The following is a 26,390-nucleotide window of genomic DNA, read 5'->3' on the forward strand; positions in this document are numbered from 1 at the left end:
GACATTTTGTTCCCATTGTGTAGAAAGTGACTGATGAGGCCTTTAAAGCAATCCTGCAGACCTATTGTTAAAGGATCAGAATATTTTTCAGTGCATCTCAAGTTCAGTGGGACTTTAACCTTTACGGAGGGAAAAATTCTAGCTCTCTTCTCCCACCCTGCCACACACAGAGGGATGTTTTTACCTTAGGGAAACTCAAGGCTGCAGGGGAGCTCTGATTCCAGGAGTCCACTGAATTTAACAGCCTCTTGAATCTTTCCTGATTCATACTCCAAACCCCACAAATACAAATCTAGCTCTGCTCAGATGAGCTGTAAGATTTCTAAGGAAGGTCTGAGGGTTGAAGTGGATGGGAAATGTAATATTTTTAAGGACTGAGGGTTTGAGAGGATGGGAAATTTGGGCCTGTCTTTCATGTGATGGAGCATCTTAATCTTTACTAAGAACATGCAGAAATTGTAATCTGCCCGGGGTGTGGTGGGGGGAGTTTGACGGTGAATTTACACCCTCAGTGTCGACTTTAGACTGATCAGGGAAAATGACCGCCCCACAATCTTGTAAAATCTTAATGTACCATGAGAAGTGCACAGCGCTGCCTGATGTACAGTGTTCAGATTTGTCTTGACCTTCTTAAATTATGGAAAGTGGCTACTAGGAGGGAAGTGTTTTTGGTTTTGTTTTTTAATTTCTCTGCACAGTTACTCAGGTGACTTTTCCTGTTTCTTCTCTCCTCCTGGACCTGGGTCCTGTAATTACTATCGCAGGGAGCTGGAAGGATGCCTGCTCTCCCGGCGAGGTCTCCTCTGCTCGGCCTCCTCCCTCCCTCCTCACCCCGCCTTTTCTCTTTCTGGCCCCGCCTCCTCCGCTCACCCCGTAGCCAGCAGCTAGACAGCTGTATTCAATCAGAGCACTTACAACTCCCGAGGATTCAAACGGGAAACTTCAGCGTGAAGTGCAGCCGCGCTCCGGCGCTCTCTTAGCTTGCTTTTCCTCCCTGGAACCCGAGACGCGGATTTTCCTGGCCCCGCCGCCCTGGTTTCTTCGGGAAGCCCTCCAGGGAGGCCGGATCCTGCCGGGGTTGCCCTCCAGCCTGGTCATGGGGGGCGGCGAGGCACCATAGGAGACGCGAGGCGGCGCTGAGCGTGGCACTGCCTCGGGTCCCCGCGCCGGCCCGGCCGCTGCGAGCGCGCCTCGCCGCCCAGCCTTCTGCAGCAATGGCTCGTCCGTGAAACGCGAGCCGGCTCTGTTCCTTTTCGGAGTGCCTGCATCCTTCGTGTGGGCTTCACCACTGTCCTGGGTGAAAATGGCTGTCTAGACTAAAATGTGCCACAGGGGACCAAGCAGTGGATATCCAGCCTGTTAAACCCAACTCGTAAGCGCCGAGACCTGGAGGAGGAGGAGCTCGGCTCTGAAAAGTGCAGTCATGAATTCTGGAGTTGCCATGAAATATGGAAACGACAACTCGGCCGAGCTGAGTGAGGTAAGAAACAGCTGAGGTCGGGAGCTCTGGTTTCTTAGGCATTTGCTTTGAGACAAATCCCCCTCCCTCCCCGTCTCCCACTTTTCTACACGCCACCCGCCTCGCGCTCCCATTCTGGAGGCAGCACAATTAAAGACAAATAGATTTTCTGGATCTTGTTTTAACTTGTTGTGCTACTCAGGAAATGACCTGAACTGGCTTGATATTTCAGTCTGAGACGAGTGGCTTAAAAAGGAAACAAGCTCTCCCCGCGTCGCCAAGGCGTTTTACTCTCCGTGGTCTCTGGGTGCCCTGTCCATTCCCACCCCTCTTCCTCCAATGTATGTAACCACGTCGTAACCTTTCGTAGTCGGCAAAATACATGGGGATCCCAGCTGAGCTTAATCTGTTGGTGAGTAAATTGGTGGGGCCGGGGAGCTCATTGGAGTACTGAGTCGGCCGCAGGCTCCCACGTGTGATGCGTTTGGTTCAGTTCAGGCAAGGTGGTCTCTCCTTGGCTGAGACGAATGACCCGCGTTGGGGAGGAGAGTGGAGAAGGAAGCACATCAAAGCGGCTTAGAACTTTATTTCCTGCCCGGGACTGGACTCCTGAGTCGTTGAGGCAAGCGCACTTGCAGTTTCTGAGTGCTGGAGACCAGCTTTGAGATTAAGGCAACATCAAACGGTATGCAAGTATATGAGTGGTCAGATGCTGGAGGCCACCTTTTCTGATGACCGTAGGGGTGCCTCTGGCACATTCTCCGACCCCCCTCCTCACCCCGCAGGCTTTGAATACCTGAAAAGTGTGATGGGAAACCCACAGAACGATGCTCTGAAGAGGAGGAAATCTATCTGCAGCAGGAGACTTGGTGGCTGTGGGTTTTCCTCTTAGCATCATCACTGAGCCATTCATGGGGCAGCGCGGTCTGTGCTTCTTGAGTATGGCTGAAGAGAGAAAAGGCACCGTATAAAGACAGCGGAAGGCAGATAGAGGTGATGTCAGATGACCGACAGTGAAGGGAAAAGGAAAGGATGGAGCCCTCTTTGAGGGGTGAGGGCTGGTGCTGGGGAAGCGAGGGGGGTGTAGATAGGGGAAATCCGAGCAGGTCGGTGGCTGGTATCCAGCAGTGAATACAGTCAGCCCCTGCCTGGTGCTCTAAGTGTCTTGGTGCTGAGCCTTCCCTGCTCCAGTTTGAGATAGCATTTTGAGATGTTGGCCAAATGAGGTAGAGGCATTTCCTAATCCATGTGGTTTTCCCTGTGATGTAGAAAGCTGGGGAGATGCTAAGAGTGAGGGCTTCACTTAAAAACGGGAGGTGGGGGAAGAGGCTCAGAGACCTAAGTGATTTTTGCCAATTTTACATGCAGGGAGAGGTTTCAGATCTAAAACAGAACCCACGACCCTACTCCATTAATAACACTGTTAGGAGAAGCCTTTGACTTCTAAGGACATTTAAGAATAAGAAACTAAAGGCACGTATCTTGCAGAGTCTCTGCCAGGTCCTTCGCATTGTTTGTTTCTGCGTGGCAGCTTTAACTCTCTGTCACCTGAAGTGTGCTATTCAGGTACCTTTGCTCAAAAATGAATCACAGATTTAGGATGAAGGTGGCTAGAAGGCTGGAGAGAGAGAGAGGAGGCCAGGATTGACTTGAAGAGCCCTGGCGCGGTCAGTGGGCGCATTAGATTAGCTGAGAGTATCTGTGAAACTCAGGTGGGAACTAAAACTCTCCATTCTTTGCCTGGTTTTATCCACTCCTTAAGTTTCCTTGGAAACTTGTGGCCAGGTGAAAGAGCTGAGGGTGTTTTGTGGCCCCTGCTTTAGTTGGAGCTGTAGTACTAGAGCATTATAGGACATAGTTTTGTCCCTAAGAAAGTAAACAAGTTTCTGCCCCAACTATGTCCTTCACCACATTTTCTGCCGCTTGCCCTCTTTCCAGCCTTCTTTCTAGGTTCAGTGATTTAGTTGCCCCTCCATCCCCCCGGTCTTGAGTTTCCCTGCAGATTGAGTAATTGCAGTGGAGTATAAGGATAGTTATTTTTAGTTTTTTACATATTTTCAATTAGGGTATATGTAAAGAGAATTTGTAAGCAAAGGGAAGATGTGTGATTCATACCTTGTGGACTCTAAATCTCAGTTCACTTCATCATGGGCAACAGTTGTAGCATTTGCCTTTTCTATAATATCCATAGGGCAGTAGCCATATGAATCCATAGATCTGAATACAATTAATTTGTATTTCTCACATAAGGTGTATGATGTAGAGTTTCTTCTTTTCACTGTAATTTTTTCTCTTAAACACTGATTTTACTTTAATGTCCTGGGGGGCAAAGTTGCAATTCTCTTTTCGTGGTCGGTTCCTCCTTCTCACCTGAAAGCAGAGCTAATAAAAACCCCCTTTGGTGCCATATCTCTTATTGGTGCTCTTATTTGGTGCTCAGGAGCCTCAAAGCTGTCTGAGGTCACCGTAGGGTCAGATTCAACCTGATGCTCACCAGGCGTTTCAGGGGCAGGAAGAATTGTGAAAGGGCCTAGCATTATCCTGGGTATCATAAACAAGAGTCCTCTCGCATTGGTGTTGACTTGTGAATTTACCCCTTCTACAAGGGTTCTCTCGCCACAGGAGTCATTGACTCTTTGACAGTACTGTTGACACTGATGCCATAACATCCTAAACAAGGGGGAGTGACTGGAATCAATTTTTTGTTGTAATCTGCTTGTCCTATTCGTGAAAGCAGCTAGCTTTGGTCAGCAGTTGAGGTGCTGAGCTCCGCCTGCAGTGCTCCAGGAATGCTTGGGTGCAAGAAAGGCAGGAGGGATTTGGGTGTGAGGGATACATGATCAGGAGACCTAGCTGGGTTTTGCTCATGAGGTAGGTGTTCACGGTATGTTTGAGGGCTTTAAAATGGAAAAACAGGAAATTCATGAATGTGTTCCTTTTGTGTCTTTATTTTGAACAATAGCTGTTTAAGATCCTGTGAGATGATTATAACAGACAGTATAATTGTTTCTACCCATGAACATTCAAAATATTTTCATTTATCAATGACCACAAATGATTTTATCAGGTCTAAACACTTTAACCAAAGTGAACTAGTCCTTAGCATTGACAACAATATTACAAAAGGAAAACTTGAGAAGCATGAATTGGCTATTCTTTTTTCTTGGCTAATAGCTCTCCCTATCAAAGACTCAAAGGGTATTTTTCTTTTCCGAATGTGAGGTTAAGAAAGGACTTCAACATCAGCCAAATCAAAAGTATTTAGAAAATTAAATGTTTGACCTTCAGGCTCCCTCCCCCATGATCAAGAAACTAAGTGGACACACATTCAGCAGCGTTAGATTGAATTCTCCCAAACCGTGTCAAGGGAAGGCCACTAAATCTTTTTCCTCATCACCATGGGTTTTCCGTCAGCAGTTAGTTACGTTTGTCTTGGTAAAACTTGTGGGACCAGTATGTAGTTGAACCTTATTTTACTGTCACAATCACATTTCTTGGTTCTTAGAATAATTCAGACCTTAGGAAGATGTCTTTAGGCGCAGCGTTATGAGGGTATGATTTGAATTTACTCATCTTCACAAAATAGCTGTGGACTGGATCTGCTTGCCTGGTAGACAGCTGCCTATTTATGTAGCAAACTAAAAATTTATATTTAAGGGTTTGTTCTTTCCTGGGAATAACTAAAACCTCTTGTCCAAAGCAATCAATGTATATCCTTTGCTTTTTAAACATTAAGTAATGAATAGGTAAAATTCTCCCATCACTATTTACTTTGAAACCTCTGTTGCCCCAGAAAATCATATTTTCCTTACTCTGTTCTTTTTTCTTTATTCAAAGCCTCTTTCATAAGATTATTCCACTCCTGAATGCAGGCTATAGAGGCAACTTTTCATGCTTTCACCATTCACTTGTTGCGTAGCTACTGAAACCCACATCTTCGTTGATACTCTAATTAAGAAGTGGATTTATATAGGAGAAAATTGTTCTCTAGGTATATTATCTTGTATGACTGTCTTTAAGTGGCCGTCTCACAGATGTACTTGCTCTAAACCACGAAGTTACAAAATATCAGAGTTGGCAGAGACTGAGATCACCTGGTATTCCCACACCCATTTCTACTTCTTTATACTCCTCTGTCCTTATGGAATCACACTTCATTGTAATGAGTTGTTTTATGTCTGTCTTAGACACAGACCATAAGCATCAGAATAACAGTGTCACAGCCTGTCACATTGGCTGGCACATAGTAGGTGTTCTACAAATGTTTGAATGAACACCTTGCCTCTTCTCTCCCTTTTTCCCTTTTTATAAACATCAAATTTGAGAAAGTGATTTAAGTGCTTGGTCTGAGGCTTTTTTGGCTATAAATGGCTGTGTAACAAACTGCCCCCCAAATTTAGAGGCTTCAGATAACAATCTTAATTGTTCATGGTTTCGCAGTTTGGGGCAGAGCTCAGGGTGGGAAGACTTGTGTCTGTGACCCCAGCTAGACGATCCACTTCCAAAATGGCTTAGTCCCATGGCTGGCAAGCAGGTGCTGGCTGTGGACTCGGAGATCACCTCACTTCTCTTCTACACGGGCCTGCCCAGGTTCTGCTTGGGTTTCCTCTCAGCATGGCAGCTGGGTTCTAAGGAGGGGGTGGAAGCTGCCAGTTCTTTTAAAATGTAGGACTGAAATTGGCACAGGGTCATGTCTGTGTGTTCTGTTGGTTAAAACAGCTATAGGCTTAGCCCAGATTCAAAGGGGTGAAGAAATAGATCCCACCTCTTGAAGGGGGGATGTGATAAAGAATTTGCAACCATTTTTAATCTACTCCAGAGGCCACAAAACAAGAGCCATGTCTAAAACCCTGATCTCTTAATTCCCAATGGCTGGCAGTAGTTTTTGTCATTTTATTTTGTCATTTTAGCTGTTAATTTAGTGGTTTGTAGTAAGTAACACATTCTAAGCATTGCCCAGGTATTGACATGCTTAATTACCAAAAACTCTGTGAGATACATGCTGTTATGCCCATGTCACAGGTGGAGAAATTAAGGCATAAAGAGGTGAAAACCCTTGCCAAGATTGCACAGACTATTAATGGTGACCTCGAGATTTGAGGCCAAGTAGTTAGTCTTTCTCCAGAGTCTGCCATTCCTCCACTGTTTCCTCTCATTAGCTCCTGTTACTGCTCTCAGCTTTTTTTTTTTTAGTTCATCATTTTCTTTATTCTCAATTACAATTTCATAGTACTTCATTTGGTAAATATACCGTAGTTTACTCAACTGGACTTCTCTGTCTAGATATTTAGGCCTGCAGTATTCGGCAGTTACAAATAATGCTGAAATCTTCCCACATGAATTTTTTTATTGGTTAAGGATCTCTCTTCAGAGTGAATTCCTAGAAGAGTTATTTCTGTGCTCTCAGCTTTTGATCACGTATTCCTAGGAGGGAGTATTCTTTCTAATAAGCCTGTTTGACTTCATTTGTATTGTAATCTCCACGCAATACCCAGATAAATGTTTTTGATAAGAGTGGTATGAATATGCTCATTGCCGTCACCTTCAAGTGGCTGAAGAATTGTAGACATTGATTTTCTAGAGCAGATTTGTTAGTAAGGAATCGGGCAATCATCATCCAGGAAGACCTTCCTTCTGTTTCCACTTACTGCGAGGGAGTTAGAGGTGCCATGACCTCTGTCCCACTGCCTGTGTGCCCTGAGGTGTCTGAGGAATTAGTGCTACAGTATCTGAGGTGCCAGATGAGAATAAGATTTCCTTTGTGACAAGAATTAGGGTTCTCTTACCCCTGCAGGTGGGGCTCTAGGCTTCTTCTGCGGTTGGCTAAATCACTGTGGGGCTGCAGAGCGCTGAGTTTGGTGAAAAAGCCGATGAAGTGGTCGGCCAGGGCTGTGTGGCAAGGCAGCTGCTGGAGGCCTGGTCCTGAGGAAGCAGGTGCTGAAAGGGCCGGCAAGACCCTGAGTGGAGCCCAGTGGGCGGGGCCAGTAGATCAAGCATGGCTAGAACCAGGTGGTAGTCAAGAAACAGGGGAAGGAGCAGTGAGATGTGAGGGGGAGGAGGTTAGTCAAAGACCAGGCAGGAGACCAGGAACTGAGACCGCCACAGACCTGAAAGCAGAGCGAGAACCTTGATTCTGAAGTGCTTTGTCCAGGCAGGAAGTTTCAAAATTAATCCCAAGACTTTTCATGCTGATGAATTATTTACAGGACTATGGCTACCAGATTTGAGGTGCCAGAACTTTGAGTGGAGGCACCCATCCAGAGTAGGGAATATGATGGTGTTACTGAGGAAATAAACTCAAGGTGCTGTTTTAACAGCTGCCTGAAGCTAATTTACCAGTGCATGTCATGTGGAAGGCTTCCTGCAAAGCCAGACTGTAACTGGAAAATAAAAACTGCATTATGGAAAGATTAGGAAGTTGTTGATGAACAAAGATTGCAAATTTAGGTTTTGATCCAAGGAATCAAATTTCAGAAAACCAAGATTACGACGTTTTAAGTAAACTCCAGATTCTGGGAAAGAGGTTTATGTTGGCAAGATTACAGAATCAGACAAGCTAAAAAAAGACACAGAAAATTGATAGTAGTTAAGGATGTGGATTTTTACATCTGCGAGGGGGTGGCATGGCAGAGATAAATTATTTGCAATTATTTTCTCATCTCCCCCAACCACATCCAAATTCCTAGCAGTGGCCATCTTTCATTCTAGCAAGAAACAAGAAGAGAATAACCTGGATTATGCAGATAAAAAGAAGTTCAATTTATAGAGTAAATATTTACTGGGACCACAAAGCTGTCCTCTCTTTCTAGCAAATGTCCTTTTTCTCTTGCTGAACAGAAACAGCCAAAATTAATTCATGGGGCACTAGAAGCCACCTTTTGGAAGGTTTGCTCTATCATAAGGAATGACTGAGGCTCTAAAGCACTCTATATATGTAAGTCTTTCAAGATATTTTTGAAACTCAGCAGAGAAGTTAAACTTTGAGACAATTTAGGAAAAAAAAATTCAGCATTAGCAGCTGTTGATTCTACTTGTCATGCAAAAAGCTGTAGGTTAGGGTTGTTAACTTTGTAAATAGCAATCAAAGTCTGTTGGGCTGGAAAAATCTTACGGTAAAGCTACTCATTGCCTTGGCTGGTGGGATATTTTGAGGCAGATTGCTTGTCAGGAGGTTTGATCAGTGCTTGGAACACAGGATGGGACATATGGGGCCCGAGATGCAAATGCATCTTAAGCCAAAGGCTGTGGTGTTCCATCACCTGAGAACAGAAAGTTTCACAAAGCCTCAGTGTGTGTGCATGTCAGTGAAGGACTCCAGCTGGATTTGTGAGAAATATTGAAGTAGTTGTCAAGGGAAGAATGCCAACGTGAAAAAAGATTGCCTGTCAATTAGAAAAGCAACGGAGTGCTCTGGTTGGTTGCAGGGTAGGAGTGGGAGTAATTGCTTGTCCGTGTTTCCTGTGGGTTGTGTGGGCTTGTCCAGAGAGTACACGGCACACCTGAGATGACTTCTTGCTTCTGCCTGTGTCCCTCCCAACCTCCCAGTTTAGTTGTTCTTCCCTCATCTGTGTTCACAACACTTACTTTAATTATCCACAGCCTCCCTGGGCGACCGTGGGATCTTTGAAGGCAGGGACAGAGTGAAACCCATCACAGCATTGCCAGTACGTAGTCAATATGTGACAGAGGGCATCCACAAACTTCAAATTTACTTGTTGGACCAAACAGCAGTTGCCATTATAGTGTGACAGATGTGTTGGATTGACCACTTATATATTTTGGTTAAAGGACACATTTGAGGAAATTGAGTTTGGTCATTATTACTGTAACTTACTCTGTATTCCTAGTTCATTTTTTCTGTTCAGCAAACACTGTGTGCCTTCTGTATGCCAGGTGCTGTTCTTTGGTGTGGGGATACAGAAACAAAACGGATGTAGTCCCTGTTTTAATGGATACTACATTCTAGAAGGAGACAGGCAATACACGTGCCAGATGTATGTGGTGGTGATGAAGAGGTGATGGTGATGAAGAGATCCAGTGGTGATGAAGAGGAGGAAAGAGGAATGAAGGAGGGAGGGTTGCTATTATAACTGATCAGGGAAGACCTGTCTGCAGGAATCTTTGAACTGAGACCTGAATGCAAGGAGGGATAGAGCCATGCAAAGATGAGGATGATTATTTCAGGAGGTGGGTCTGATAAGGGTCAAGGTCAGAGGCCAGAGCATGCATGGTGTGTGTCAGCAAGGAGGAGACGTGGCTGGGAGTGCATTGAGCAAGGGGAGAGCGGAAGGAGGTGAGGTCAGAGAAAATAGTTCTGGCTAGATCACCTGTATTCTTGTAGGCTTTGGAGAAGAATCTGGATTTCTCTGGAATGATTTGAAAATATGCCTGAATTGATTTTTTTAAATCCTTTTCATGTGTGTGTGTGTGTGTGTATTTTATTGTGGGGCAGGGGCAGGGAGATATCCTCCAAAAGAGGAGGAGCTAGCAAAGAAACCTGGAAAGTTGTGCCCCAAAAGCCAATGAAAGAAAAGGGTAGAGTGATCAGTCAGATGCTTCTCCTTTTGTTTCTTTGACTCTTAAAGCCTGTGCACATAGTCCCAAACTTTCAAATGGTGTCATTTTCTACAAGCAGAAATAATTGTTATATCCATTAAAATCAAACTATAATTATTTTTGGACATTTTCAGAATATGTGAGTGTATTTTCCCCTTAAAAGGAATGGTTTAAAGAACTAAGTGATGTGGCCACTGACCAAGAAGGATTTGAAAACTGCCTTCCCTTCCCTGATGGATGGTCCAGTGTTGATGGATGCTGATGATGTAGAATATAGGTGGGTTTGGAATTAGGAAAACTCAGCTCTGTTTTCCACTCTCACTTGGACCAATTTCCTTCCTCTATTTATAATCACTGATTTTATTTTTAATGAACTTTTGTATGAGTTTTTTGATTTATAACCAATATAGCTCCAAGGAACCTGGAATGCTGAGACCTTTTTTCCTATTGAAAAGGTATTTGGCAGTCAGATTACAACCAGAAAGATTCCAGGTAAGCTTGGAATTAGACAAGGGAGATTGTCTAATTCTGTTGGGTGGTGCCATTAAGCTGTTCTTTGATTTGCAGTTTATTTTATCCAAACCATTTGCACGACTGGATGAGGAAACTGAGGCATAAAGAAGGCCAGCTAGCAGCAGAGGGTGAAGTGTAGAACTCAGATTTTTTTCCTTAACTCTCAGGGATAATTTTTCCTCTTCTACCTCAACTTCCTCAGTTTCTATATCACAGGATTTGTTTTAAAGTATGTGTTTTATAACAGTCTGTAATTATTTTAAAAGGTGGAAGTCCTAATTCTTCAGTATTCTCATATACATAGGACATGACTACTAATGACACTATTAAAATAATCAGAAGAATTTATTTTTAGCTCTGTGATTTTGGGGTATATTGTAATAGTCTGCGCCCTTCTGTCAATTGTGGTAAAATATACATAACATAAAATTAACAGTCTTAACCATTTTAGGGGTACAGTTCTGCAGCATTAAGTACATTCACATTATTGTACAACCATCATCACCATCTGTGTACAGCACTTTTTCATCTTTCGCAACTGAAAGTCTGTACCCATTAAACACTAACCCCCTGTTTCCCTCCTCCCCTGCCCCTGGAAACTACCATTCTCCTTTCTTCCCCACTATGAATTTGACTAATCTTGATACCTCATGTGAGTGTAATCATAAAATATCCCTTCATGACTGGTTTATTTCCTTTTGCATAATGTCTTCAAGGTTCATTGATACTGTAGCATGTGTCATAACTTCCTTTTTATGGCTGAATGCTAATCTACTGTGTGTCTATATTATATTTTGTTTATCCATTCATCTGTCAATGGACACTTGGGTTGCCTCTACTTTTTGGCTATTGTGAATAATTCTGTGATGCATATGGGTGTGGAAATATTTGTTTGAGTCCCTGCTTTCATTTATTTTGGGTACATACCCAGAAGTGTGATTGCTAGCGCATGTGGTAATTCTGTGTTTAATTTTGGGGGGAATTGCCATACCATCTTCCATAGAGGCTGTTCCGCTTTACATCATTCCCACCAGCAATGCGCAGAGGTGGACCTTGTCCACATCCTTGCCAACACTGCTTTTCTGTTTTATTTTGCTTTTTAAATAATAGCCATCATAATGGGTATGAGGTGGTATCTAATTGTGGTTTCTCTTTGCATTGCCCTAAGGATCACTGATATTGAGCCTCTTTTCATGTGCTTATTGGCCCTATCATCGTCAGAGAAATGTCTATTCAAGTCCGTGTCCAATTTTAATCAAGTTGTTTAGGAATCTTCTGTTGTTACAAAATATATTCTTCGTATATTTTGGATATCAAGTCTCTGTCCCTTTTCTCCTTTGTCCAGGTCTGATTTTCTCTGTGGTTGGAGCTTTGCACAGCCACTGACTATTTCCAGATGGAGTTACAGTGAGTGTAAAATGAGGCATGAACATGCACTGCTTCTCCACGGAAAACAAATGGGCTTGCCCAAGCCCAGGAGGACTCCTTCCTCCACGGTGTCCAGGAGGAAGTAACTTCCTGACGCATGGTGGGGCAAGTGCTCATTTCACAGGCTGGCAGCCAGCAGCTCTCCCTCTGGACAGACTAGATGATCTGGAGCAAGGTTAGGCAGGCACCAGAGTTAAGAGTTATGTTCATGGCACTTGAAGAGTTACATTGCTCCACCCACATGTGGTGATTTCACAGTATTTAAAGGGGATTTTTAGGAGAGGGCTTTGGCAACGGGGGCCTGTGGAGAGTAGCCGGGAAGTCTGAGGCTGGCCTGTTAGATTAGATAACTGTTACTTTATTTCTTGGTGCTGGGAATCTAATCCTGGTTAAACCAAAACCTAATTTATTTTCATGCTTGATTGGGGGCACTTTTAATGATGTGTTTGGATGAGAGTGAGCGTGGAATAGGAGTACTGTGGGAATGAGATAGTGCAGGGCTGCTCTGCCTGGGCTGATTATTAATAGGGGGTTAACAGTGACGAGGGGGAAAATAGGCGAGTTGGACCGCAATACAGGAGTTTTTACTTCCAGTGGGTAGATTTAAACTAAAACTGGGATCCCCTTTTTTCAGGATGCCTTGATGTACAGATAGGGCAGAAAGCAGTATGCCTTCTGGTATGATAGAGTGACTTTTAAGACTTTCTCATTTGGGGCTTCTGAGTTGCTAATGAACATACTGTCAGGACAAATGTAATTATGGCCGAAGAAAGTGTCTGATGTTGATAAAGCTGCCTTCAAACCCTTTAATTCCCCGAGTGTTGAAGATGGGGCATCCTTCTTATTTGGTATTAACATATCCCAGCCAGCAAGGATGACCTATTGGGGTCAGGGTAATATGTTGAGTGACTAGGAAAGGCCTCTGTTTTTTGGCCACCTTCTTTATTAACTTCTCCTCTGGGCCAAGTTACTTGATTCATCACCTCAGTTTGTCTGCAAAACCATGTGTGGCAAAGTTGTGAGCTCTGAAATCCTAGCTCTGCCACTTCTTAGCTAGGCTATCTGGGGGAAGTTGCTTTTCTTGGCTGCACATTCCCTATTATAAAATGGTGAAAATAAGAGTGTCCACCTTAGGGAAGACCAGTGACATAACCTATGTAGTGCTTTTCAAAGTGCCTGATAAATACTATTGGTTAGCTCTTGCAACATAATTGTTATTATTATTATTTTGCTACTACAAACGGAACATTAGTAGCTGTGGTTGTAAGTGAGCACGAAAATTATTTAAAAGAAGTTCTTAAGTGGAGGCAAACTTGTCATGAAGACAGTATCCAGGAATCTGAAGAGTTTCACAGCCTGCTGATGTTTGCTGGACCTTAATGCCAAAAGCTCATTATCTGGGAAAATGTTCTTCCAAATATTGACAAGTCTTAGAAAAGAAAGGTATTTCCTTTTTTGTATTTGCAGAACCAGAACGTTAATGAGCTAACGAGTGGCAGTAGTAATCACTTTTAAAATTTTATCTTGTTTATTGCTTTTATTTAATTTCTCCTAATTTTGTCCCACCTATAGTGTCCAGGACCGACCGTAGCACAGCCGAAATTCTAGTTGATGGCATAACATGGGAGAGGGAAGGCACGCCAGGACACTCCCAATGCCCAGAAGGGTGCATTGCAGAGAAACAGATGATGTTCATGTATTGCTATTGCGTAACTTTCTTTCACAGAGATAGGCTTTTATCAGTGAGGCACACTGTGGGTTCCCTTCCGAGTTATGATCTGTTTACTGGAAGAGGGTTGCAGCAGTGCGGGTAGAAGCTTTGCCTGGAAGAACAGTAGCAGGTGGAGGAGGCTCATCTGCTGGAGGCCAGGGGAGCCTTGCTAAGTGGGTCTGAGGAGGACTTGGGATGTGCCCGCCAGCAGTGAGGGCCATCTCTGTTGCTGTGTACAGCTAACGTTTCCATTTGAAAGAATTTTTTTTTTTTTTTGGTGGTATGCGGGCCTCTCACTGTTGTGGCCTCTCCCGTTGTGGAGCACAGGCTCAGCGGCCATGGCTCACGGGCCCAGCCGCTCCGCGGCATGTGGGATCCTCCCGGACTGGGGCACGAACCTGTGTCCCCTGCATCGGCAGGCGGACTCTCAGCCACTGCGCCACCAGGGAAACCCCTGAAAGAATTTTTTAAAAGCTTCCTGATTGAGGTTCTGTCTGATGGTCAGAAAGGAGGAAGTGATGGAATATTTCTTCTTGGATTTTCAAGTTGTTAGACAGTTTGATCATTTGCTGAAGAGGATATACCTGAGGGCAATGAGAAGGAAACTAACATGAGTCTCCGAGAATGCTCCTCCAAGTGATGTTACTCTAAACTACCATCTCTAAGCTGCTGCCTCACAAGTCTGTACCTCCAACCCAGATCGATTTGAATACCAGACAGGTACAAGGAGAAGTGCAGGTCTTGTGTAATACAGAAGCTTCTTGTAGCCAGTATTCTTCCTCCTCGTCCCTCCTGCCCTCTCGCACAGACACTCAGGCCCATCTCTAGAAGGCCTTTGTCAGCTCCCAGTTAACTGTCAAGTACCCCCTGCTGTCTGGCAACACTGCTTCACTGGAAGTGCTCTATCATCTCAGAAGCTTACCTAGTAGGGGAGTGGCCAGTAGCTGGATAAATGCACTTTTCTCAGAGCACATTACTGCAGCGTGGTTGACAGGACACATGATAGTTATGAATGATGAAAAGAAGTAAAAAGAAAAGACTAAGAGATAGAAAAAGTACACAAAGGCAACTACTTTTGTACCAATTAATGGTGTAAACTTCATCGTCCACCACCAGGTCCCCACTCCCTGAAGCTGGATCCGGCTTGCACCTCCCCTCCATCTCCTTCTGAAAACAAACACTGGGCCCTTAGGGACCCACCCAGTATGACTGAGGTTGGAGAGCGTTGCTTCCAGCCCGAGTCTCATGGGCATTATCTGGGCTGCTGTGGGTGTTCTCTCTTAGGAAGAGAGGAGATCAGAGTGGAAGCTGTTTGGAAGCAGGTCTAGTCCTGGGATGGTGGGAGTAGCTCCAGGAGCTAGATTGTGCTATTGTATTAGAAATGATAAATGTGAAGCATGGCAATGCAGATGTTTTGTTGGAATACTTCAAGTGAAACAATATGGTGCAAAATTACTTCTGTTTCATCTTGCAAATATTCCCTCCCTTTATGCATATCAAAGCCTAAATCTGTACCTTTTTTTTTTTTTTTTTTTTTTTTTTTTGCGGTACGCGGGCCTCTCACTGTTGTGGCCTCTCCCGTTGCGGAGCACAGGCTCCGGACGCGCAGGCTCAGCGGCCATGGCTCACAGGCCCAGCTGCTCCGCGGAGCGTGGGATCTTCCCCTACCGGGGCACGAACCCATGTCCCCTGCATTGGCAGGCAGACTCTCAACCACTGCGCCACCAGGGAAGCCCTAAATCTATACTTTTTAAAACATGCTGCCTTCAGTACAACAAAACTGATGCACAAGAATAGTTTTGATATTCAAAAGCATCCGTTATAGTTTTTTCTTAAGAGATTAGTGTTCTTTGATACTCTGACTAAAGTAAAATTGTTAGAACTAGTGAGAATGGTAACTTAATGCCTTTAGCCTTAGCAAGGTTCTTTCCAAAATAGAAATGAATATGTAGTATTTAAGGATGAGGGTGTGGAGATTAATTCTATATGTAATTGTGCCCTACATGCAAAAAGACATCCTTGCAAAGGTAGGGAAGTCCCTGCAGTTAAGCTTCAGCATTCATTTGCAAGTGACAGGAATATGTTAATTGCTTTTCTTAGGTGAATGATTCTTAGTCTGGTGGGAATGATAAAGATTTCAATTCATTTCAGTAATTTAGGTGTTTAAAAATATCAGTGTTCATAGGTGGTGGTATGGAGCTAATAAGGGATTCCAGTAAGGTCTGGGTTACTGGGTAGATTTCATCCAAAGTATGACTGCAATAGTCCTCAGTGGTAGAATTACATTTTCATCAAAGCAATTAGCCCGTGATTCTTTGGATGACTCTGAGTGCCCTGAACCACTAGTGCTTATGTGGGCTGGATGGGAAGATTGGAGCGTATTACGCTATGAAATGATGAGGCTGATGTGGTGTCTTGTAAACACTGCTTAGCACAGCAGTTGGAATTGAGAAGTTAGTGTCATCGGTTATGTGGAGACTTCTGAGGTTTATGACTTACATAAAAAATTAACCTTTTCATTGCTCTTCTGACTGCCGAAGAGGCCGGGTAAAGACTGATGGGATTTTCCCTTTACATTTCTGCCTTTAATTCACCAAGTAAACTGAGGAAAATTTAAAAATTGCTTTTACGACTTTGTAGGTTTGACAGATGTCCACAAGTACATCTTTGTCAGTATTTTGTCAGATTGTCTTTTAAAGTTTACTTTGATTCAGAAACTATTTAGAGTTATGTATCATTCTGTGAAATCTGTCTTATGATAACGTGTTCATATTATCCTCAACTTCATTGGAAATCCAACATGTTACTTTCATTAAGTCATGAATGTTCTTTTGTAATATATTCATATTCAATACTTGAAGGTAGGGCCTCCATAGTTTTGACTGGTGGTAGCACAAGTGCTTGGCGTATCATCGTAGGACCCTGGATGACAATAGAACATTGCTGTGAATTTGGTAACATTATTAGTGGATAGGGATTTTACAGAACTGAAAGTTATATACTAGTTTTTTAAAAAATCATAAGCATATGTATTTTAAGCATTTCATTTTAATGGGAAGTTGGAAGGAATTGTATCAGGCACATTTAGGTTGCCACTGTGCTAACCTGAGAGTAATCAAGAAATGTTCAGGAGTAAGGTTGTCCTCAGAAGAAAGTGTGGCTGGGTCAGTGGTTCTGAGAAAGGAATAACATGGCTGGTTCAAAGTACATAAAGAGGGCCAAAGTGATCAAACTGGAGTGAGTGAGGGGGGAAAAGAGTGACACAGATCTTGTCAAAGAGTAAGCCAGAAACTAGACCATGTCAGTAACGAGATTTAACTCTCCTTAAACATAGGGTATCACTAACTAGTGAGAATCATCCACTGCTAAACTAAGAGTTAACATATATAAACGTGGTTTACCTGCATGTTTTCAGACTCAAAATAATGTTGAAGGCAAGATATAGCTATAATCTAGTTTACCTTGCTTTGCATTTACACAGTACTATTTGGACTTGTAGAACTTCAAAAATGTCAAATTTGCATTTGCAAATTTTTTTTCTCCATTAATTTATATTGTGATTTGAGAGGCTTTTATTAAACTTGCTCTTTTGGATCATCAATTTGCTTCTGCTTCCAACAATAATATCTGAACTACTGTCGAGGATTTCCTCGAAGTCACCAGGGATCCTTATGTGAAAACCCGAAAGTATTAAGAAGCTTATGTTAAAAGCAATCTCTGTAATCAAATCGTTTTTTATGTAAATAAAAAAAGTTTTGAAATACTCTGTAAAAGTACCTTGTAAATTTTTACAGCTTCGCGTATTAAAAAATATTCCTTTTAAAAAACACTCTAACATATTAATAATTAGTAGGAAGAGGATAGCTTAAGAAAAAACATGATTGTAAATGTCTGGACAGCATAAACCAGAGTACACAGTAGTGAAAATGAAGCAGTTACATAGAGTATTCAAGAATAGCACTCAGAAGTGCTGAGCACTTTGCGTGCATGTTAAAAATGGCATTTCCCTGCTTAAAACCCTTCGTTTCAGGGTACCCAGCTCCTTAGCCCCTGTTGGCCTCTCCAGCTATATCTGGCCACTTCTCACCCTCACATTCTAGCCTCCAGCCAACTCAACTACTTGCAATACCTTCAAGGTGCCTGGCTGGCTCTTGACCTTCAAACTTCAAATTTGCTGTTCCTCTGCTGGTACACTATCCATATCCTCCACCTTTACTTATCTACCTTCTGCTAATCTCATAGAACTTAGTTGAAGGGTTAGTTCCCTTGAAAATCTTCCCTGACATTCCCACTCTGGTCTAGGTTCCATCCTCTCCCATATATTCCCACAGCATTGGGCATTTCTGCATTATAGCACTTAATACACTATACAGGACTGCAGATGTGATCATTCCTATCACAGTGGCTGCTGTTCAGCATTGATCACTAGCACTTGTATAGCATCCAGCTATATATTCCCTTTTGAGTGCATGACCTTATTTAAACCTTGCAACAGTCCCGTCATATAGGTCCTCTCTTTAGGGACATTTGGAAGCTCAGAAGGATTAAGGGTCTTGCCCAAGGTCATACATCTAGTAGGTGTCAAGGCCAAGTTTAAACTTGGGTCTGATTCTAGAAGTCCCTGCTGTTTGCATGATGCCTACAGCCCTCTCAGACCATGTCGTCATGGCCTCTAGAACTGGCATCTGTAAGACCTGGGGTTGCTGGGTGGGTTGATAGGTTGCTGGGAAGGAGAGGCATTGGGGGCAATGTCCGGGTTTCTGAGAAGGTTAGGTTGGCAGGAGAGATTGGAGATTTCATGTAAAATCCAGTTTGTGGGGAATGAGAAGTCTGGACTTTGGCATGCTGATTTTGAGATGCCTGTTGGTTATGTAAGTGGAAATATGTTACTAGTAGGCTGTGGGCTAATAAGGCTCAGAAAGAGGTCAGTTTGGGAATCTTTGGTCTTCATGTCTGTTCACTTACAGTACAGATGAGTTGACGGCTAGCGTTGTAGTCTGTTCTAGCCTCTCCACGGTAGATGGCTCCTCTCATGTACCACGTAAGTGAGGAGTAATATGAAGCAACCAAATGGTACTACTGCATACTCTAGTGCAGGTCAAAGTACCATAGTCTTTGCCTTCTAGCATTTTATGTGTATATAATATATGCACACATGTTTATGGTTCAGAATCTGCCATTATAACTGAAACAGGTTGTGCTCTTTTTTTTTTTTTTTTTCCCCTTTTTTTTTTGGTACGCGGGCCTCTCACTGTTGTGGCCTCTCCCGTTGCGGAGCACAGGCTCCGGACGCGCAGGCTCAGCGGCCATGGCTCACGGGCCCAGCCGCTCCGCGGCATGTGGGATCTTCCCAGACCGGGGCATGAACCCGTGTCCCCTGCATCGGCAGGCGGACTGTCAACCACTGCGCCACCAGGGAAGCCCAGGTTGTGCTTTTATAGTCACATTTTCTTTTAAATTTTAAGAAAAATCTGATTTGTTCATGACATCACCTGGGCATTTCTACCTTTGATTCCTCCTTAGGAAAGGGCAGGGTAAGGGGTATATGGGTATGATCACAAAAGTAATGCATGTACATACAAAATTTGGAAAATAAATTAGTAAAAAAGTCTTGTAATTATATTATAGGTAACATTTTGGTATGTTCTTTTAGTTATTAATATTTCTTTAAAGGGATTATACTTGAGTTTCACAGTATTATATCCTACTTTCCTCAAGTTTTCCTTGATATGTTTTCTTTTAAAAAAACTTGAGTTTTTTTTTTTTTTTTTTTTTTTTTGCGGTATGCGGGCCTCTCACTGTTGTGGCCTCTCCCGTTGCGGAGCACAGGCTCCGGACGCACAGGCTCAGCGGCCATGGCTCACGGGCTTAGTTGCTCCGCGGCATGTGGGATCTTCCCGGACCAGGGCACGAACCCGTGTCTCCTGCATCGGCAGGCGGACCCTCAACCACTGCGCCACCAGGGAAGCCCCAAAAACTTGAGTTTTAATAACTCTAATAGTCCATCTTATATGCATGCCAAAATAGCTGTTGAATAAATATTTTGTTCATATAAATAATGCACCTGTATAACTTTGTGTTTTCTTATATATTAATATTTAGGGTAGATGGGTGGAGGGAGAGGAATGAGAGAGAGAGAAAAATGTGAGTGAATGAAGAAGTATTATGCAGAGTTGGTATCTGGTGTTAAAGAAGAAAAAATAAGGGTACCTTGAGGTCTTGGGGTGATCTTTGTAAAATAAGACAAAGACTGAAAAGGCCGATTTAAAAAAAAAAACACCAAAAAACCAAATACACTGGCTAAAATAAATTGGGACCATCTGTTGTTCTACCTTGGCCTGCTTACATAGTCTTCTGCCGCTGCTTATTTAAGAATGCCTTTAAAATGGTGAAGGAGGGCTGCCGGGTGTCAGATGGCAGCAGGGCAGGAGTGCAGAGAGACAGCATGGCTGCTGCACAATTCCATGCTGGTTACCTTTTGGGGCCAGCATTACTGTGGCCACTGTGGCCTTGACGTTCTGATCCATAGAGGTGTGGGAGATGGGGGTAGGGTGAGTTAGCCTGCCTTTTTTTTAAAAAATAAAAAATCACCAGGCAAAGCAATTTTAGAATGATGTTTTTAAAAAGGATATTTTACCTGAACATCTAATAATGTATTACTCCTTTCTTATATGTATGTTGATGCTTACCTTTCTCTGCGTGATCTCATATTAACCTATTGTTGCAAAGTCTTTCATGAACCAGTCTAATTGTAGGAAGCTCAGTCCCTGGGGCCCAGTGGAGTCCTTTTTAATCATAGGAGCTGCTGAGTTTTATTTTCTGGCCAAGTATGACCCTCATGAATTGCTAGTGTTCCTCTGTTTTAATGGTGACTTCCTATAAATAACAGCAAAATGATTACTTGGAAATCCCTAAATTGAACTATGTTGCAAGTACTGGTCTACAGTTAAAGGCTTTATTTAATTTCTGTTTAAAGTGGATGTGACCAAAATGTTAATCTAGAGCAACATTTAACCTACTAGCTTGGGAAACTCTAATATGTAATCAATTTAGCTCTTGGAATTAGAGTAACTATTTTGGCAGATGGAGAAGTGTCCACTTGTAGCTTCAGGGTGTTTTTTTGTTGTTGTTGTTTTCATTTTTTTTTAAGGAGTTCATGAATTGGATAGCCCTCCCTGGATTACATATTGGTTTGAGGCTTTGCTTGTTGGGATGGCCTTAGGTCTTTGTTGCTTTCAGAAGGTTAAGGGAAGCCCACAAGCTGTGTGTGTGAAGCCCCCTGTCCCCATTCTCTGGGCCTAAAAGCCAAGCTGGGAATCCAGGCAGAGGGCGGGGAGGTGTCAGAGTCCGGTTTCTTACCCAGAAATGTCATTGCTTGCAGACATATTTTCTGAATCCTAAGGTATAACATTCATTCAGCAATGAGTATTTATGAAAATAGAGTTGATTGTGGGAACTTGGATGACGAAAGCATTCATACTTGGTGATTTCAATAGCCCAGTGTTTGGCCCATCAAAGGATTGTAGTGGAAACTTGATGGATTGAATGATTGGAAACAGCTGTCAGAGTGCTCATTGGCCTTAGCTTCATTAGTCTTCAAAAGTGTCTTTAGTCAAAATTAAATGATCCCAGCTTAGCACAGATGCTTCTCTGCTGGTTTTCCCCTTTCCTAGGAAGAAGTTGATTTGCTAAGAATTCTTAGCAAAGTGGAGGAAGAAACTGACTGGTTTCTAATGCCCAGAATCTGATTTATGCTCCACTCTACTGCTACACATTGTGACAAGCATGGAGGCTACCATAGGAAGTGGGTGTTGTCTAATAGCATGACTGAACTAAGTCCCTGTGTGGTACTCTTCGGTGACCTTCTGGAAGTCCCCCACCCTGCTTCATATGGCCAGTGGATATACAATGTTCAGCAATTCATGTGTGCTAGAGACGCATTTCTCTGCACAGTCAAAACCCTCTCTTCCTCTGTATGTCAGTGGTACAGATAAACCCTGAGGGCAGCCCATAATTAGAAGTGGAATTTAGGAGCATAACATGATAGGCAGAACTGGGAGATGAAGACAGGAAACGGGACAGAGCGTATTTCATGGAGGAAGGATTTATTAACCTGTCCACCCTTCATATGACTCAGTGTTTCTTTCATAATCCAGTTGATTATCATGGGTGAAGAGGTTCCTGATCTTGATTACCATGGGCATTTGCATTGTGTTATTTGTACTTCTTAATCCAATTTCATTGTGAAAATGCCCTTGTTTGGTCCAGCTGGCACCACCACGTGCCTACTCTCATCCCTCTTTCTAAAACTCCTATTGCGTTTAGTTGCTACAAGCACACGTTAAGTGCTTTAAAACGTGGCTTCATCCTGTTTCTCATGCTTAACTTTCTCCTCCCCTATGAGCTTGTAAGTACCTTCAGTGGTTGGGAATGGCTGGTACTTCATGTATTCTTCTGCTGTCCCTCTGTAATACCTAATACAAGATGAGAAAATCAAAGACGATCCAATTGACAGAGACCCTGCGTGTTGAAGGCATGACTCAGCACAGAATCCCCCACTCTCAGCTTTATGTAAACTTCCTAAGATCTCCTGGCTCATCTACAGTGCTTTCCCTGCAGGCAGCTTTTAGAAAACCCCCCGAGCAAGTCGGAAACCTCTGATCACCTTATGCTGTAGCTGATAATGGAACTTTGCCAGAATGGGAAAATGACACACATTCCAGCATTCCTACAGTTTGTTAGGAACTAGACATTGATTCAGTAATTGGTAATTAATCAATTTCCTGATTTGGAAGAAATGCTGCGTTTCTCTTTCTACTCCAAACATTTGTCCCGTGTCACTCTCAGCCCCTCAGGCACTGTTCTGGTAAATAGTAGATTAAGAGGTTCTTCATTTTCCTTTCTATTATCATAGGACTGGTAGTTCTCTCTCCTTAGTCCATTAATGTTTTCACATGGTGTAACAGTAACTTCTGTAAACCATTCCTTGCTCCATTTCTACAGTCCCTGTTGCTGGCAACCCCAAGGTTCACCAGCCACCTTGTTGACATTATTACATTTTAATGATTTCTGTGCTGCCTACCCACTTGATAGTCTGTGGTTTTATTAGCTTGAGATTGAAAATTCAAATGAATAAAGGACCACAGAGTAAAAGGAACCTAGTCAGATATGATAGGAGACTAATGTCCCTTAATTCATTCATTGGAGTGTTTCTTTGCAATCCATGCATTAATCGTATTCATTTTTGAAAATAATTACTGTATTTTGTTGAAAGAATAGGCTCATAAATTCCAAGAAGCTAATTATATTTTGTTACTAGTGTTGCTAGAATTCTAATAAGCTTATTCCTTTTTCTTAGGTTGGAAAAGGAAACATATCCTAACATGGACAAGTGTACCCTGGTAATTAGAAATCACTGAGAAAGAAATAATGATATTTTGTTATCAGAAGTTTTCTAACACTTGGTTATTTAAAATGAGCATGGTAGAGCCTGACTTTAAAATGACATAGGAAATGAAATTGCTTCTTTATATTTTATGTAGGTATGCCAGAAAAAAAGGGGAAGAATTAAGGAGAGCATATCAACCTGACTGTATTTGTAGGCTCTTCTGAGATTTAAAAAAAGAAGAAGAAAAAGAAAATACACTGTATTTGTAGAGATGATGGGTGAAATTTAAAAATCACCAGTAGAAAAAATAAGGTCATGTCACTAGGCTTACAGTGTTATATAGAGATGATATTATTGGCTTATGTTGGGGTGCTTACTGTGTGCCTGTCATGAGGAGAACTTGAGATAGAGAGCTTCAATAACTTACCCAGGGGGCTTCCCTGGTGGCGCAGTGGTTGGGAGTCCGCCTGCCGATGCAGGGGACACGAGTTCGTGCCCCGGTCCGGGAAGATCCCACATGCCGCGGAGCGGCTGGGCCCGTGAGCCATGGCTGCTGAGCCTGCGCGTCCGGAGCCTGTGCTCCGCAACGGGAGAGGCCACAACAGTGAGAGGCCTGCGTACAGGAAAAAAAAGAAACAAAAACAATAACTTACCCAGGGCCACAGAGTAAATGGCAGAGCCTCAGATATCTAAATCGTTACCTAGTTTTCTTTGGTGAAACTGAAAAAAAAAAAAAAATTCAAGAAGAAGATCAAATATATACAAGCTAAAGCTGGTCAAGCTCCAATTTTTAATGCAGAGAATTGAGTTTAAAGTTGATTAGTCATCTCTGATTATGCAAATATTCTTACTCATTTGGGTTTCTGTTAATGTAACCATCTCTCGGTTTACCCAGGAATTTCAGTGCAAAAACCTTAATAGTCCTGAGCAAACTGGGATGGTTGGTCACCTTGTTTCTGGTGTTGATACCAAGTTTTGTTTTTAATTTTGCAGTAGGAAATTTTTTACTAAAGCAAGGCTGACTGATCATTAGAAACCTTTTCTTTTTATAAGCTAAGTCTCTTGCCTGTGTTACCCGTCTTCCACTTAAGATCTGAGTCTGGGCACCATCACTGTGTACACAATGCTTAACACTTACTTATTAATTTGTGAACCTAATGTTCTGGGTCATTGTAGAACAGGTGACAACTGTGCCGTTGTTAGTGATGGGGAAACTGAGTCAAGGAAGAGCGCAACGTTTCTAATGGCTATGGGAATCCACAGCATCTGAATCAGCAGCATTAGGACCTTGAGTCTGTGCTTGGAAATGTAAACAAAGCCCTCTCTGATAAAAATATTTCCATTATCTTAAAGTAAACATCCTTGATCATTTAAGTAGTCCTGCTGCAATCAAGGACTTGGTTAAGCTAGACTACTTGATAGAGCATTTAATGAAGCAAATATTTTTATCCTTAGCAAACTGTTAATTTTCCTCAAGGAGAGATTAAATTAAGCCTATATATGCCAACTTTTTATTTGTATATTTGTTTTGCAGGGAAATCTAAGAGGTAAAGTGAAATAGTTACCTTTCTGTCAATAGTTTTTCTTAACATCCATTTTGGTAGTATTTGGGCCTTTTAATTTAAAGAGCAAAGACGTACATGGCTACTTGGAAGGTAACACGGGCGGAAGTTAGGGATGCAGCTCAGGTCACATGGAATTTGGCATTGGAATTTCCATTTCTCAACTTTCTAAGCAGAGGCCTTGTTACCATATTCTCTGTCTCCTCCAGTAAGTCGAAAAGTTAAAATGGGCCTTGATTCAGAAACCATGAATCATCTCTGTATCGCATTAGGTGGGGTGGGGTAAAGAGAGTCGTGGAGAGATTGGGGTGGGTGCAAAAAGGATGACCTGTTGCTATCTTGGGAGCCTGGAACTTCTTTTACTTATGAGGTCAGCTGTTGGGAACTAGACTGAGTGCTTTATTTTCTTTATCTTTCATTTTGCCTATCCTTTTTCATCATAATTGGAATGAATTTGATGTGTCCCCAAGGTAAACTTTGGACTTCTGTCAGTGAAAGGCCGGGGCCAGCTCCTCAAATCAACACCCATACATCAATCGGCCTTCTCCCCCGATTCTGTTGCAATGAGCTTAAGTGAGTGCCTCCCATGTTGGGATGTCCAGACACCCATGACCCAAAGGTGAACAGTCCTGTTATCCATTACTGACTCTCAGACTGATTACATGTGTTACTACTTATGCTTATATAAGAAGGATAAGTTGAAATTGCTAAAGATGGAATCTATTTTTATTTTGTCTTGAATAAGTCATAAGCAAAATTTTTTTAGCACAAAAGTGATGAAAGCAATCTAGATCTAGCTCCTCCAGGTACCCTTATTTAGCATCCTAAGATTTGTCATGAATGGAAGCAAATTTTGTTTAAACAGCAGTTCTCTTCCATCTCTCCCCCAAAAACATTTTCTTATGCTCTCTTCCTTCTATAGTGAAGCTTCTTACACGTTTCAGAATTTCAAAATGCAGTTGTACTTCGGACAAAATACGTGGGCATGTTTTGGTACTGAGCTCTGTGTACTCTGTTGGCTTGTCTCTGAACTAGGTCTTGCAGTGGTGAAAGAAAAATAAAAGCAATCTGTCAGTGGGGTGTTCTTGCTACCCTTCTAGTAATCATCTTTATTGCCATTCATTTCTCCTGATTGCTGCTCTGACATTTCCATGAAAATTACTGAGGGCAGCTGAACTAGATAAATTAGGCCCTTTCTGACCAAATAAATGACCATTGACATTTTGGCAGTGCTAACCTCATTAGCAGTATTAGCCAGGAGCCCTGCTTTGAGTAAAGCTCCTTCCTGGGCATGTGACTGTAGGTTGGGGCAGATAAAGACCTTCCAGCTCCTAATTAGCAAGAGTAATAAATGGCAAACAGTTTGTGGGAGTCCCTGAATAACATTAATCAGATGTAGAGCACTACCACAGTTTAACAATTTGTTTCACTGTCAATGTAGAAAAAACACATGCTAAAGATATGAAGGAAGTGCTTTTTTGATGTGTTATCATGGCAGTAGTGAAATTCGAGAGACGGGAGTTGAGCCACATAAGAATTCTTTATCCTTCAGGTTTTCTTTGAGAAAGCTTATGGCAAAGAGTTCATTGGCCTCTGGTTCCCCGAGGCAGAGCCTGCTGGAGTCAAGGGGCCCAGTCCCCGCCTGGAGAGAGAGTGTAGTGCTCTGATGCTGGGCAAGAAACTTGCCTTCTGGAGTTGCAAGGCTTTTTGTAAGCAGATAATCCGTATTCCCTGTTTCCCTCCAGCCTGTGAAGCTGGTCTGACTTCATCCCT

At 42.7% G+C, this 26,390-nt stretch overlaps 1 protein-coding gene across 3 annotated transcripts in view; it reads left to right on the forward strand.

The window, feature by feature from the left end:
• The window catches only part of MCC (MCC regulator of WNT signaling pathway), a 427,170-nt gene that overhangs the window by 152,697 nt on the left and 248,083 nt on the right, over positions 1-26,390 (forward strand). The window contains exon 1 of one of the 3 annotated variants that reach the window (XM_059062176.2): positions 865-1,480. The exons of the other annotated variants lie outside the window; for them this stretch is intronic. Within the exon in view, the coding sequence (XP_058918159.1) occupies positions 1,424-1,480 (57 nt within the window). The 5' untranslated portion in view covers positions 865-1,423. Of the gene's footprint in view, positions 1-864; positions 1,481-26,390 lie in introns of those variants that run through there. 3 annotated transcript variants of the gene reach the window in all.

Source organism: Kogia breviceps, chromosome 4, assembly GCF_026419965.1.
Source record: "Kogia breviceps isolate mKogBre1 chromosome 4, mKogBre1 haplotype 1, whole genome shotgun sequence".
Lineage (NCBI taxonomy): Eukaryota > Metazoa > Chordata > Mammalia > Artiodactyla > Physeteridae > Kogia > Kogia breviceps.